Source organism: Tigriopus californicus, chromosome 10 (assembly GCF_007210705.1).
Source record: "Tigriopus californicus strain San Diego chromosome 10, Tcal_SD_v2.1, whole genome shotgun sequence".
In the NCBI taxonomy this organism is placed as follows: domain Eukaryota; kingdom Metazoa; phylum Arthropoda; class Copepoda; order Harpacticoida; family Harpacticidae; genus Tigriopus; species Tigriopus californicus.
Window position 1 is genome coordinate 2,237,377 of NC_081449.1, and position 14,287 is coordinate 2,251,663.

General features: G+C 40.1%; 1 protein-coding gene across 1 annotated transcript; it reads left to right on the top strand.

Moving 5' to 3' along the window:
• Positions 1-51: 51 nt before the first annotated feature.
• LOC131889188 (beta-1,4-glucuronyltransferase 1-like) lies at positions 52-9,545 on the top strand. Its single transcript, XM_059238217.1, has 3 exons — positions 52-1,093; positions 2,578-2,714; positions 8,648-9,545. The coding sequence occupies exons 1-3, from the start codon at positions 52-54 to the stop codon at positions 8,849-8,851; spliced, it is 1,383 nt and encodes a 460-aa protein (XP_059094200.1). The 3' UTR covers positions 8,852-9,545.
• The last annotated feature ends 4,742 nt before the right edge of the window (positions 9,546-14,287 follow it).

A 14,287-nucleotide genomic window follows, 5' to 3' on the forward strand; every position in this document is an offset into this window, starting at 1 on the left:
TGATTAGCTTAAACGTTTCTTGCATGTTCTTCTAAAGACAAGCTACTTCGGATGTGGCTGTTCTGGGTTGAGGAAGTCAGCAAGCCACACAGATGGATCATTTTACTACTCATCCCTTTGGCCATCTATCTGTGGATCCCTTTACGATCGGGAAAATTATTTTCAAACCAAAATCATTGTCAAGGTGTTGCTCCACAAGCTCTTCAACGTTTCTATGGAGGTCTGACCAAAAGGACAAATCTCACTTCAAATGGGACATCAAAAGCAGGGAGAAGGTTCCATGCCTCATCAAAGTTCCATCTGAACAAAAATTTGACCTGTTTCGATAGAGACACCAGTTCCAATGTCTTCCGCCGAGGTCGGTACTGGGTGTTCCAAAATTACCTTCCAGCTCACCAAAGGTTCCATTGCAATGAGACAATTACCTACACAACCCACGCGGATCCGACCTTCTTCAATAATTTAGAACCACTCCTTGAGCGTTGGCAGGGTCCGATCAGCTTGTCGGTCTATGCTCCAGGGACAGACTTTAAGAAGGCCGTGAAGGCCATATTATATCTAAGAGAGTGCTCCCACTCGAATCTGGTGAAAAACTTTGTAACATTTCACTTATTTTTCGAGTACATTTTCTTGCCACCCATTGGTGAGAAGATAATTCAACCTCAAGATATTCTGAAAATACCTGTAAGATGCGACAATTTTACGGCCACAGAAATGTTGCCCGTGAAGGAAAAGCTGTTCAAAAATAAGCACAAGCTCAAATATCCCGTGAATATGGCAAGAAATTTGGCTCGGGAATTCGCTACAACATACTTTGTGTTTCCTTGTGACATTGAGTTATATCCTAATCCAGGGCTGATTGGTCACTTTTTGGATATGATCAAAAGAAATGATTCCATCCTCAAACCATCCATCCATCAAGTGTTCCCTATTTCGGTCTTTGAGATCCAACTTGGCCAAGCTTTACCAAAAACGAAGCGACAATTACTGAAATTATATTCCAAGGGCTTGGTTCAATTGTTTCATGCCGAAATATGCGAGTCTTGCCATAAGATTCCCCATTGGAATGATTGGATGAACGATTCAATCTCGAGTAGGTGATCGCAATTCCCCTTTCTTCCCTTTAATTAATACCTATTATTTTCATTCCTCAATTTCTTTGATTTCATTACTTCATTTTCCTTCTTCTGGGTAAGGGGATATTCAAAATGAAGATTCACAACAGCTTCATAACAATAGGGATTCAAGACTACCTTGAAAGAAAGCTCAGTGAGACAAAAGCTTGAACCACTAGAATATGGACAGAGATGCTTGAATGAAATATTTAACAAATTAGAAGTGAGTGAACGCTTTGCGGTTCTCTTCCGATGAGACTGGCCTCAGGTCGCTGCGACTACATAATTAAGTTTGCACCTCAATCGAATGACTGGATCAAAAGTCATCCACTCTCAAAGCTCACTAAAGAGCTCTTCACAGAATGAATTGGGCTAGTCCTCTTGTGGTACCAGAAAAGGGCGAAATCACTCGTTCTGAACTCTTTATGCACTGTGCTTTGAGAAGGCATAGTTTTTGACCCAATCGTTTGATTGAGCTGAAATATGAAAACCGTAATCTCAATTATCTTGGTCCAGTCTTATTTGAAAGAAGTTGCAATGTGTTGACATGCTTCCAAATTGTTGATTCTAGACCGTAACATCCCCCTCCATGTTCCAGTGGTTCCACTCGGTTGTTTACGGAGTTGGGAGCCCTTTTACGTTTAATGGCCCATTGGTTCATATGGTCCATTGTTGGATGAGCGTCTTAATTGGGTAACAGATGTGACAAAATAACCCAGGCCACTTCGACCATTAAGTCTTTGTCCCTTGGAGAAGCGTACCATTTTGTCTTTTACATTAAAGTGAATGCTTTCAAATGTAAGGTCAAGATTGACATCTCCTTAGATCAACCAAAAATTACTTTCAGATGTTGACAAAGTGTATTAGCGTATTTCTGCCCGTTTTAGTGCCAAGGAAATGGAAAAACATTTCATCCTTACCTTTAATTTGCTTACTAGAAATGAAACTAAAAAAAAATGAAAATACTACAAAATGACAAAAGCTCGGAAGCGCCAAACGATAGGTGAAAGCCAAATATGAGCAACATCAGTATAGAAAAGTTTGATCCATCGGTTCCTAGGTCTTATTTTTAATAATGTTTTGAAATACTTTAAGAAGTATGAAGCCAGTTGTTATAAGGCAACGTAACTCCGAGCTCGTAATCGCTTCATTTTTTTTTTTTTATTTCGATAAATTATGTAACAAAAGTAAGATTACAGATCTTATCAAAAGAATAAATCGATGAAGGGGATCTTTAATAATTGATGTGTTATCAAGGTGCAAGAACTTTAGGGTCAAACCGGGTAAGCGTGATGATGGGAAGATTATAGACCTTACCATTTGGAAAGCCGTCCTGGACGTTTGTACAATTGTCCGGGCCTTAATCTAATCTATCCAATAACTTGACCGGTTCCATCCGAAACTATACACAGCTATTTCAAATTTTAGTCGTGTAGTAAATAAATCATCGTTTATGTTTCAGCTGAGATGGCAGTGTTCACAATCGGCAAGCGACTCGGATCTTTAAAGAGTTGGGAGCCCTTTTATATTGGTACTCACTCCGATCCATTGTTTGATGAGCGTCTTAATTGGGATGGCAGACGCGACAAAATGACTCAGGCACGTATTTGTCATTAGGTCTTTATAAATGTAGAGGCGAATTTCTTAGAGGTCATGCCTCGGAGTTTGGTGCTTGGACGTTATCCAGTATGAAAATGGGCTCACCCGAGTGGCTTGTACGTAGATGCTCATTTTGATTAACGGCCAAGCCTTCACCCCGAGGTCAGAGCGTTTAAAAAGCAGGCCTCTGGCTTTTTGACGTTCCAATGTGACCGCACAATTCCTGCTTATCGACCGAAAACGCTTTTTGTTTTCCTCGGAGCAGGTTATCCAGATCATGAAAAGTCAAGAGTGTCAGCTTCAAAGACATGAGTCTGCTTCTGAGGTTTTCATTTTAACTAGCAAACCAAGCCCGCTTCTAATTTTCATATAATGAGTGCTTGAAAATTAGGCATATTTAAGTAGTAGCAGTAGTATTTATCTATGAGCTACTAAGCACTTTTTTGTTTAGGCTTGAAAGAATGTCACTATTTGAAGGGAAATAGGAGATAGAAAGGCACACCTTTGAATGACAACATATTGTCCTCTTTATTGAGCGGAGGGAGCGCCATCTGCTTCGTCTAGGTGTGGACAAGCAAACGTAGAAACAAGAGAATACGCTCTAAGATGCCAGACTTTATCAAGAGATTATTTAATGAACAATTTATAACCCAACTACTGTAACACAATGATTAAGCCACCAACGCTTCTGGGAGACGTTTCCAATTCTCCATGGGTAAAATTCCGAACAATTATGACATATGAATCGTCATTTCTTTTTTTTTTGTGCGGACTTCCTTACCGCTACCGGGATTGGAATCCCAGCAGTTCAAGATGAGAAGATATTTTATTTTACTTGACTTTTATTTATATATATTATTTGATTGACCAACGAATTGGAGTTGGCTGATCTGGCTAATCCTTGAATAACAGGTTGATCCGGAATTTTAGTCAAAAACTTGTCCAAGTCTGACTTCAATCTTGCTACTGGATCAACGCCTACATAAGTCCTACGAATATTTGAGGGCAGTAAATTGAACAATGAAGGAGCCCGAGAAAGAAGCGAGTTGGACTTCATTGTTTTAACTAACCTGGATTCTCGGGGGCTTGAAGGTGCCCTCAAAACGCACATTTAGCCTCTACGGTCACTACAATTGACCCTAAATCCTGGGTTGGGACAAAGCTCATGAATATTTTTGAAAACGTACAATATCAGATACCTCAAAATGATTAATTACAATTTGCTGAAAGCACTTCTTATCGCTCAAAAAACTGGGAGAGAAGCGTTGGGCGATTTCAGAGCGGAATTTTCCCAAAGTTAGGGGTAAGCAGGAGTTGACTGATAGCTTGTTCCACAACTGTGATGCAGTCCAGACAAAATCAGAATTCTGGTTTTAAGGCCATTTGCGTCGCTTGTTGGTTTAGGGACAAAAAAAAACAGATCTCCAGTGAAGTTCAGGATTGCTAACCCTGTCCACAAGTTTAACTCCCAGGAATTCTCAGGGGATTTTGTTCAATTCTCTTTGTAATTGCATCCCATGCACCATGATTCTATGGACTTGGCAACTAGCAACATTGATGAAGAAGGTAAGGCGACAAGTTGTAAGTACTGAGCTCATTTCGAAAGTCCCTCACGCTAACACAGTGCCGGATTTCCTGGGGGAGTTCGTTCCTTACTCTCAGGACTCGCACACTAAAACACCACCAGCGAATTGTGTTCCTTATGATAGGGAAATCTATTCAAGGGACGCTTCTCATGAACCTGGAATGGGGCTTGGGCTGTGTTCTCAGCAATCAATATGTAAACAAAAATTCACCTGTCGCTTCCAGTAAAATTCCTAGATTCAGCCTACCCCTTACAAAAGTATTGCGAAACAAAATGGAAGATCAATATGCAACACTAAAATCGTTTGTAAAATCGGGCAGAACTGCGACGGAATGCTACAAATTTTTACAAGAGGCCTATGCAGATGCTGCACTTTCGCGTAATTGGGTTTTTTCTTGGTATGGTGAATTTCATCGGTTTGGGTCTCAAAATGAGCTGGAATTGGCCGTACAGGGGGTGTTAAGACAGCTCTCAGAGAATAGCCTCTTATTTGTATTTGAGAGTTGGGTTAAAAGATGTATTAAGTACTGATGAGAAGATGCGAACCTTTTCAAGCCTGATACATTCTGATACAAGGCTTGGTTCAAGCCTCCTTGAGGTTGTCCATGACGCCGATGGTGGCCAGAAGGCGATAAATCCACGGTCCAAAGGTGCCTACCAGAAAAATCACCAATGTTTTATTTCTTTATTCTATGCCATGAAACCCACGCCCGTTTCTTTTGATGTGGTCTAAAAGTTTCAATTCGGATTACAATTTCGTGGGAACAAGCCTTCTACTGATAAACTTCAGGCTCTGATTGGCTCTTTTCTAATGTATAGTCATATTTTGGGTCAATGGTCATGCTGTGAAAACTATTGATCTTCTTATGCAGTGTGACAGTGTGACCCACAGCACGCATCACTGCCACATATTTCACAAACGTACTTTCCTGCCACTTCCATTTCGACACATGCGGCTAGATTAATTTTCATTTTTTCATCCGGTATGGGCCAAACTGAACACAATTTGCGCTTATGTTTGAACACATTTAAGGGGTTGTGATATGAAAAAGTGGTTTCTTTTTTCTTCAGGATGCCTCAATGTAGACACTTCAAGCCAATATTCTAGGCCATGATGTGATAGTATGGGTAGAAGAGACTTGAAACACGAATTTAATGACTATAAAACATTAAAGGGCTTGGGTTTTATTAACATTTTGTAGTTTTAATTGAAATTCGTTGGGTGTGTTCAATAATGAGCTGTATTTAATTTTGATCCATTTTGGCGTCCCTGCCAATGTCTCAGAAAGGCTCAAGCTTGCATGATACATTTTGAATCTGGCATTGGACCGGTATTGCATTGAATGCTTGAGACTTTTGAGGCAACGTTCTCATCACTAGTATTAAGTGTATTGAAGTTGGAGGTGACCATGTCGAAAAATCATAATAATAAAGTTTGCTCTATCTTGTACTGGATTCGGAGGTAACGCAAAACAGAAACGTCTTCTAGCGAGGTTTCAGAGAGCTTTCCTCTCCACCACTGCGGTTCTCCATGGGTTAAGCCATGGTGAACTCCATGGTTAAGCTTGCCCAAGTTCTAGTACTTGGCCAAGCTTTGCTTGTGAACAAGTAGAACTTGGCTGTCTGTGATGACTTGCTACTTGCCCTTATCCTATCGGTAGTCATTACTGATGGCAGCAAATAAATAATCACAGGAGGTTGCGACTAGGGTAACCAATTTACATTTTCAGTGGCACATGGCATGAGTAGCGGAATATCAGAAACCCGTTAGTTAGTCACTGTCCCTGGTTAGTCACAAAAAGTAACCCTGATTTTTCTTCAATTAAACCAAGATTACCTTTTAGCAGCACCAAGCACCCCTTTTACCTTATGTTGTAAACGACTGGTGCTTAGATTTTCCTAGCTTTCTCAAACGGACTTTTAGAGTCCCATTTTGGTACTTTAGTTGCGAGATTTAAAAAATGTGGCATTGCGTTGGATGTAAGCTTTGGTGCAATCTTTACCACAACTGGTTTCTTTTTAGGCATCTTCCACGGTAAGATGTGCGAAACTGATTTGAAAGTTACAAATTGTAGTCATGAAGCCAATAAATTGGTTCTCTTTTCAACCACTCTGACATTGTGCATTAAGTCCTACCTTTGTTACTTTCAAAATAACACGACCAAGCCAAGCCAGCCACATGCATAATTTGTTCTATGATTATGAACAGTTGTTATGTTAAAGTTGAAGATGGCATATTCAGCTTATACATATGTACTAGAGCTGTGCATCGGATCCGAAAAATCGGATCCAATCGGATTGGGATTGGATTGACCAACAATTTTCGGATTGGGAAAAAAATCAGATTTGGTCGGATCAAACATTTCGCTTGGATTCGGATTGGGTTTGGATCCGATCCAAGTCCAAAATTGCAAGATGAATTAAATGAATGTAAATTTGTTTAGCTTCAAAGTCTCAAAATGTGAGAGAAAGCAAGGATCATCAAAGTTAAATTCTGTGAATGGACCTACTATCTTAAAAGCTATTACTATTGTATGGCAATCCCACACAAATAAAGAAACCCAACATTTCAGAAAATAAGAAAGGGATCAAAGTATTTGCGGTCTATACAGCCAATATTAGGAAAAAGGAAATTAGAATATCTCAACATAATGTCCGAGTGATCTGATCCGAATGAATAGACGATTTGTTTGGAAGATTTTTTCTTCAAAGTAGGCAAACAGACCCTGATACTATTTGTTGAGGATCTCGTGGAATAGGCTCACCCAGTAAAAGACTTTGGGGATCATGCTTTTGTGTCGTGCATTGTGCCTTCCGAATGGCTTTCCAGACGTCTCTTTCTCCTTTAATATGCTTTGCATAATTCCAACGCGTTACTCTACGTACCCTGTTCACACACAAATATCTTATTTTCTTGAAGTGGCATTGCAGATCAGCCTTGGATGGTTCGGTGGTACTATTGAGTGATTTCTTCATTTGATCTCTCCGCTTGATAAGTGATTTGGTCTCTATACTCAATGCGGCTTTATATGACGATAGGAGGGACATTGATTTCCTTGGATCATGTACATCCAGAGCAAGAACGATTTGACACCCAATGAAATGAACTGTAAAGTCCGGATCAGCATCTTCTTCCAAGTAATACCATGGGATGGCGTTTAGGTCTCGTGGGAAATTGCACCTTTTTTGGTAATTTGGATTTGTGTCTGTTTTGGACAGTTTTATTCCACGGTATTGACATCAGAATGGGGTAGTGAACACCAATCCCGCTGGTGGTCTTCATTGAGGAACGGTGTAATATAGGTATATGGTCTTATAACGGCTTGATCTAGCCGTTAGATATTGTGGCGCTCTCTGATCTATGTATCTCGAACTACTGATACTGTTACTCCGCAAGAAGTAATTATTAACGCCATTGTTTAAGTAATACTGACTGTTCCCTATTTTGTTTAAATTGATGTTCATATCACCGTCAATAATCATTGGTTTGCTCTCTCGGGCAGCGTGCTCAATTTGTGTGACCATTTGCTCCAGTCGTATTTTGAAGGAGTGTTGGGCCAGATTTGACAATTCCAACTTTGCCGTAAAATCAAAACCATAATTTTATTCATTAAAATACACAAAACATATTTTGATTATACTTAAATAAGTTTTTTTTTCATCATTTCCAAGTTTCCTATTTTACGAATGGTTTTTTTTTTCAAAGCCTGAGAAATGTTTTTGTCCAATCTAATGACGTTCTCTTTGTTTTTTTAATGCCTTCATCGTAGGGAAAATTATACCATTGTCTTTCCAAAAAATGATGATCACTAGACATGGCCAAAATATTCAATATTCATTTCATGTCATTGACGAGTTTACTCGGATACATTGCATATTTCGTAAAAAAGTCCCTTAAAATCTAGGGTTGCAAGTGATGAGTTTCCAACCAGAAAATCAACCATTGAGCTTCTAGGGCTCCCAATTCACACAAAAAAGGGTAGAGAATTGAAAACTCAAGTTTTAAAGTAGCCCTGGTTCCAAGACCTAGAAAGGCAAGATCACGTTTTGCCACACATTTAAGCGGTTTTGATTTTGCTTCTGTACCCTCTTTCGCTCGTGAAGGGAGTCCTAACCAAGGTCCTTGAAGCTAAAAAGCTGACATTCCAATTCGAAACACATCACTAACTAGTTGTGAGTGCCTTGATGGACATGCATACCGAGGAGAGTTCAAGTGACTGACCTCGAACCTCTAAAAATATTTACTGTGTACGGGCTTCTTGCCAAGATGTGTATTACTTATTAAAAGAACCCCAAGCAATTTTCCAACGAATAACATAATCAATAATAGATTTTACTATTGTTTCAGGGCTTTGTCTTGTGCTTAAAAGGCTATGAGTTTCACGTTTTGAACAACGCTTTTCTAGTCCACAAACCGGGTGTGAAAACAAAGGACATGAGTCTGGCCGAACGGAACGACACCGCCGTAGTCGAACAAAATGCCCTGATCTTTGACAAAATCGTCCCAGAACTTAAAGCGATCCATGGAGCAAGAGCAGGGTGCTCCTTATGAATTGCCTCTGAAGACTACCGTATTCAAAGATGATCTTCAAGGTTCCGGCGATTCCATTATCTTCTTATCGCCAGCGGCAAAATGTCTGTCATGGGCTGTTTGGGCAATCTTAGGTGGCAGGGACAAGTTTTTTTTCTTTTTTTTCTTTTTTAGCACTACCGTGGCCTGAATCGTGAATTTAGTAGTTTTGAATCAACCCATAGACACTTTCATTCTAAAAAGTGTTAACTACTCGCCCTCCAGTTCAATATCTGCATTTCAAGTGTAAAGTCATTGAATCAACGAACCGGATCGTCTGTGGCTCGTACCATCTCAATGGGCAAAACTATCCTCACGTAATAATCATCGATTCAAAGAGATTAAAGTACGAATATAGAAATTTGACATTGTTTTGAATGAAATGTGTGCCTTAGTGCCTATGTATTAATTCAAAATTGTAACTGGCGGTTCAGACTATGGCAGTGATAATAAATGCGGAAAAAGGGTATCGGTCCAAACTAGTAAGCGAGCCAAACGGCCCATGGCATTCTTTATGCCGTTGGCGGTAAGAAATCAACAGAAACATCTAAACCTTACCAATCATCTGTCATTCCAAAGTAAACGTGGATAAATCTTAAGACTGAACATTGGTACAATCTTCAACGTCAAGATATCTTTTTTATTGGTATAGAATGTGTCAATTTTTCTCCTTTAAAATGCGATGAAATAAAGCTGAGGTATAAATTATCTCATATCGCTAGCTGACGTTTTTAAACGATATATAAACTAGCAATAATAGTATTCATGAAGATTTGAACGTAAGCCGTAACGAAATGGTGAGTCTATACTTCGTAGGGTGCATATATCAGCCCACTATAATCTCTTCCCCACTTTTTCTACTAATTGAGAGTTGCTGGAATCTTTATTGATATCGAGTCAGGCATCTTCGATGCCGCTATAAAAAGTATAAGAACTAAAACATCATTCTAACATTGATATGTTACATAACAAATTCAAGAGACATTGCTTCAACATGAATAGAAATCACGATAATCTGGCCACGATGGCGCTTTTCTGAGAATGCGATCGTCCTGCCATCTAAGAGTCAAGCGCTGAGTTACAGAGAGTGGCGGGCCAAATTCAAAGAGGCAAGTAAGGCAGGGTAGAGGTGACTAGCCCTCTAAAGCAGAGCGTATAAATAGGAAGGAAGCCAAAAGCATTGCAGAACGATTGCTCTACCTTTAGCTCCAGGCTAGCTCCTACTGTCTGAATCAGTACATAAATCCAAGAAGAAAAAAAATCAACAGTATGTTAAATTCATCGATGGCAAAGGTCTTATGTTTAAAAATGTGAAAGCATATGTTAATCACACTGAAGATAATTGAATGCCAAATTTGTAATTTAAAACAAGCAACTTTTTAAGAAACCTGCCCTTTGAAGGGTAAATGGTTATAGCTTCAGAAATTGATGCCGCCAACTTACAAACGTCTATTAAGTTGTCTTGATTTTTTGGGATCTGCTTTTTTTCAAATCTGAACCAATGTCAAACCATCTAATCTCGCAAGTTGGTCATTTCCTCTATGCAGATCATCACATAGTCCTGAAGGCATTACAAAGTTAAAGTGACACCACAAGTGGTTCCTAGTATGATTTTAATTGATAGGCATTTTGTTTGCATCCAATAAATGCTAATACTACAAATGTTTTTCATGTTTTCGAGTCATTAATAACAAAATACCAACACACTGCCATTAACCAGGTGCTGCATTAGTTTTCGGAGCAAAGCTTGACATCTGTTCTGCAATTTTTTTAATTGAGGCATTGCCATGACCAGGCCTTGGGAAAGAACTTTAATGCTTTGATATTCTATCAAGTTTTTTGGTGTCTTTTACCGGCCAAAAAATATGTTTCTTGTAAGATTCAAATATAATGGTACATAAAATATTTACCTATAAAAAAGTTGGATTCTAATTTAGGTCGGGCAAAGATTTTGGGACAAAAACTCGAACTGAGTTTTTGTACAAAGACTACCGAACTTTTCTTTTCCCGACAACTGGAATGATTTCAACCCCCAGACATCCAGACAACCCCCAGACAAGAATAAAATTCACCCCAACAATAAGAGATTATCTTATACAAAAGTACTCTATTGCTCCTTGCTAACTCAAGAATTTATATGTATGCCAACAAAAAACCTAAGAAATTATTTTTATCTTTCTCTTTCATTACGATTATCCGGGGCTCGATCTCGTCAAAGGACTCCATGCACCAAATACAATTTTAAACTTATTAATTTTCCTCCCATTCCTGAAGTCGTTTCGTATCTTCTAGTAAACAGAACAAAAGTCTTTATATTTCATTTTGCATTTCTTCCAACTCACGCTATTGTGTTGCAGCTTGGCCTCTGTAACATTATTGACTATCTATGTCATGTCTTCGTTAATTTGCCCAGGTCCTGATGAAAACAAGCTTTTGCTTACCCAGAACCTGAGGAATTACATGCTCATGAAATTGTTAATATATTAGAATGTCAACTCAAAGATTAGATGTCGGCATTATCCAATCATGATCAAAGTGTTCCTGAAATAAATCTATCTATCTACCTATCAGTTACGAACGTGTTGGAATTTGGCAGACCCTATTCTACCGTAGTGTAAATTATGGTGTGGAAGTTGCCTTGTGAATCAAAACTAGTCTTACCACATCAGGGTGTGTTCTTGTTAATGTACGAGTTACTAACTCCATCACTTCTGAACCACTCTGGATTTCAGTATGTAGTTTTACATGGGTGGTGCGCTTGAACTCCGAGAGATTAGAGTGGGATTAAAATCGAAAGGCTGCGGTGGCATACCCGGACTTTTTACTTACGAGTGAAGGCGCGCCGAGATTACCCATTAATTGAAAGATTTGTTCCAAAAATTCATACCTTTGACCATCACTCTCAAATACGTCCTGGAGATTGGATTGGAAGCTTAATATCTTACTTCTGCAGCTGAAACGTTAACCTGCAATTGAGAATTTGAGGCATCTTTCTCTATACCAAAGCCGAAGAGGGAGTTGATCACTCAAATTAAGTAAGCAATCTGAGTGTGGCGAATTTGAATATGTAGTGCAAATATGGTATCCATCATTTGAATCATTTGAATATCATAATGCTGCGTTACGGAAACTCATTTAAGGCAGGAAGTCTCCAAGGTAAAGCAGAACTTCAGTAGTTTTGGACCCCAAAACCCAGATTGCATTACCTTTGGGTGGCTCGTTTAACATCGGAGTCTCGAACTTGTGGTTGAGTTGGCTTTAAGTTATTCACCTAATTAACGGGCTAGGTTTTCTTTTTAGAGAATCTGTAGTACGTTGAGTAGCGGTGAGGTATTGTGATTTGAAACAACCTTAATTTCTTAACTCAAGCATCTGGCCTTGAAGACTTGAAGTTAAATTTGAGGGCGATGCCTTTTGGCTCTGAAGCCCTTTTGACGTGTTTTCTGGAGGACTGTGATGTATTTATGCCGAGATTTCTTATGTCTATATAAACGAGGGGCACAAACCAACCGAGCCGTCCCTTAATGCATTCTGGTAGTGGGTCTATGTTAGCATGTCGTGAATTCCATGGAAGCGAACGTGTATTATCGGTGTCCGGTTTCATCATGCCCATAAGAGGTTCCGTGATCCGTTTTGTTTAACCCAATTCGATTTATGATGGTCTCAGGTGCACATCTTGGTACATCGGCCATTTTGAATTCATTGGGCAAGGCAAGTAGAGCCCCACTTTTGTTACATTTTTGTTGCTATGAAAATGAGTTATGAAAACTTTGAATATAATTGTGTGAATCTGAAGGTTTCGTTGATTCTGGCTCTAACATGTATTTATATCAGAGTGAAATCTAGAATGAACAGAGTAAAATCGGAAAAGGAATAGAGCAGCTTACATGCACAGCTCATAGGAGATTGGGTTACCTCGACTTGTCTAGATATCTTACTACCTCCACCCCAAGATGGTCACATATGACTTGAAAACCTAAAATTAACGGAAGAATTAACAAGGGAGTCGAATCAGACCGTTATGGGGCAAGACCGAGTGCCTCGTCGCAGTAAATCGGGTGGGCTCTCTCGTGGTTCAGGGTGGTCATTTTGGTCCAAGCCATCGGGTTCATCTGGCGTGGAAGGGTGAATTGGGTTCGGAATGTTGGATGGAGATTAGTGGTAGGGACGTATTTGACGTCGATTTCCAATGGTGGCTCGACTGTTCATTGAAACAATGAACGATCGTCCATTCCCACGGGCCTGGATGATTGTGGCGGATTCATTCCATTTCTGGGATTGGGGATCCTGAACGGACACAATGGTTGGGGAGAAATTCGTGGGAGAATTGACGATGGGCGTTGAAGTGATCCTGGATCTTTCCCTCGTCCGCATCGCGTTTCGAAAAGGCCGCCAGAAAATCGCCATCGGAAAGGCGATCGTAAGAGGTGGGATGGCCGGGAACCTGTATGCGAAGTCTACGGCTGAAGATACATTGAGCCGGGCTGAGGCCGTCCGTACGGGGCACGTTTCTCCATCCTGACAGAGATGGTCGGAACTGGCGCAAATTATTACCATGTTTTTGGACCAGCATCTTCATGGATTTGACCGTGGATTCGGCGTGACCATTTGAGGTTGGATGATGTTCCGTCCACCAGCCAGGGGTGAAAGGTCCTGACTTATTGAATTCCCGTGGTGAACGGAAACATGGAACTCCTGACCCAAGCACTAGGTAAAAATACCTTGATAGCTCTCAAAGATGGAGAGCACCTAGTACATGAGCTTAAATTTCTTAGACCTATCTTAAGGCCTCCGGTTATAACCCTAATCAGGGCATACGAGCAATAGTTCGAGCTTCCTTTATCAGGGCCTCAAACACTCATCAAATGACTAAGGATACAAATCGCTAGTTACCTCTACTCCCCACTGGTCCCAGATCAATCTCGCTTGTCTGGCATACCTGGGCCAATCTTCAAGGCTAACTATCCTGCAAAACGTGGTCACTATCCTCTATTGTCTATTGTATAGTCTATTGTGCATCTATCAAAGTCGACCTCTACTCTAGAGTCTAAATACTGATTTCTGCTACAAGAGAGATGAACTTTAGCTACAGTTGAATGAAAATTACTTGCTACCTCTACTCCCTACGATGCCAGCACGATCTCGGTCGTCTGGGAAATCTAGGCTACTCTTCAAGGCAAACTGTACAGTTCAACCTAATTTATTCATCACAAACACACCGCCTATCAGCTGTCTTGCTCCGGTAAGAAAAGTGGGGGAATTGTTGGGCCCATGGAAAAGGGGATATACGCATATGAAATCAATGGGTTAATAATTACTGCTCGATGTCTGGTGAGATGGTCCAACGGAGATGCTCGGATGACGTCCACTCGACAGGATTGAAGGTCCACTAACAAAGTGACGAAGTGCTGTACTCAG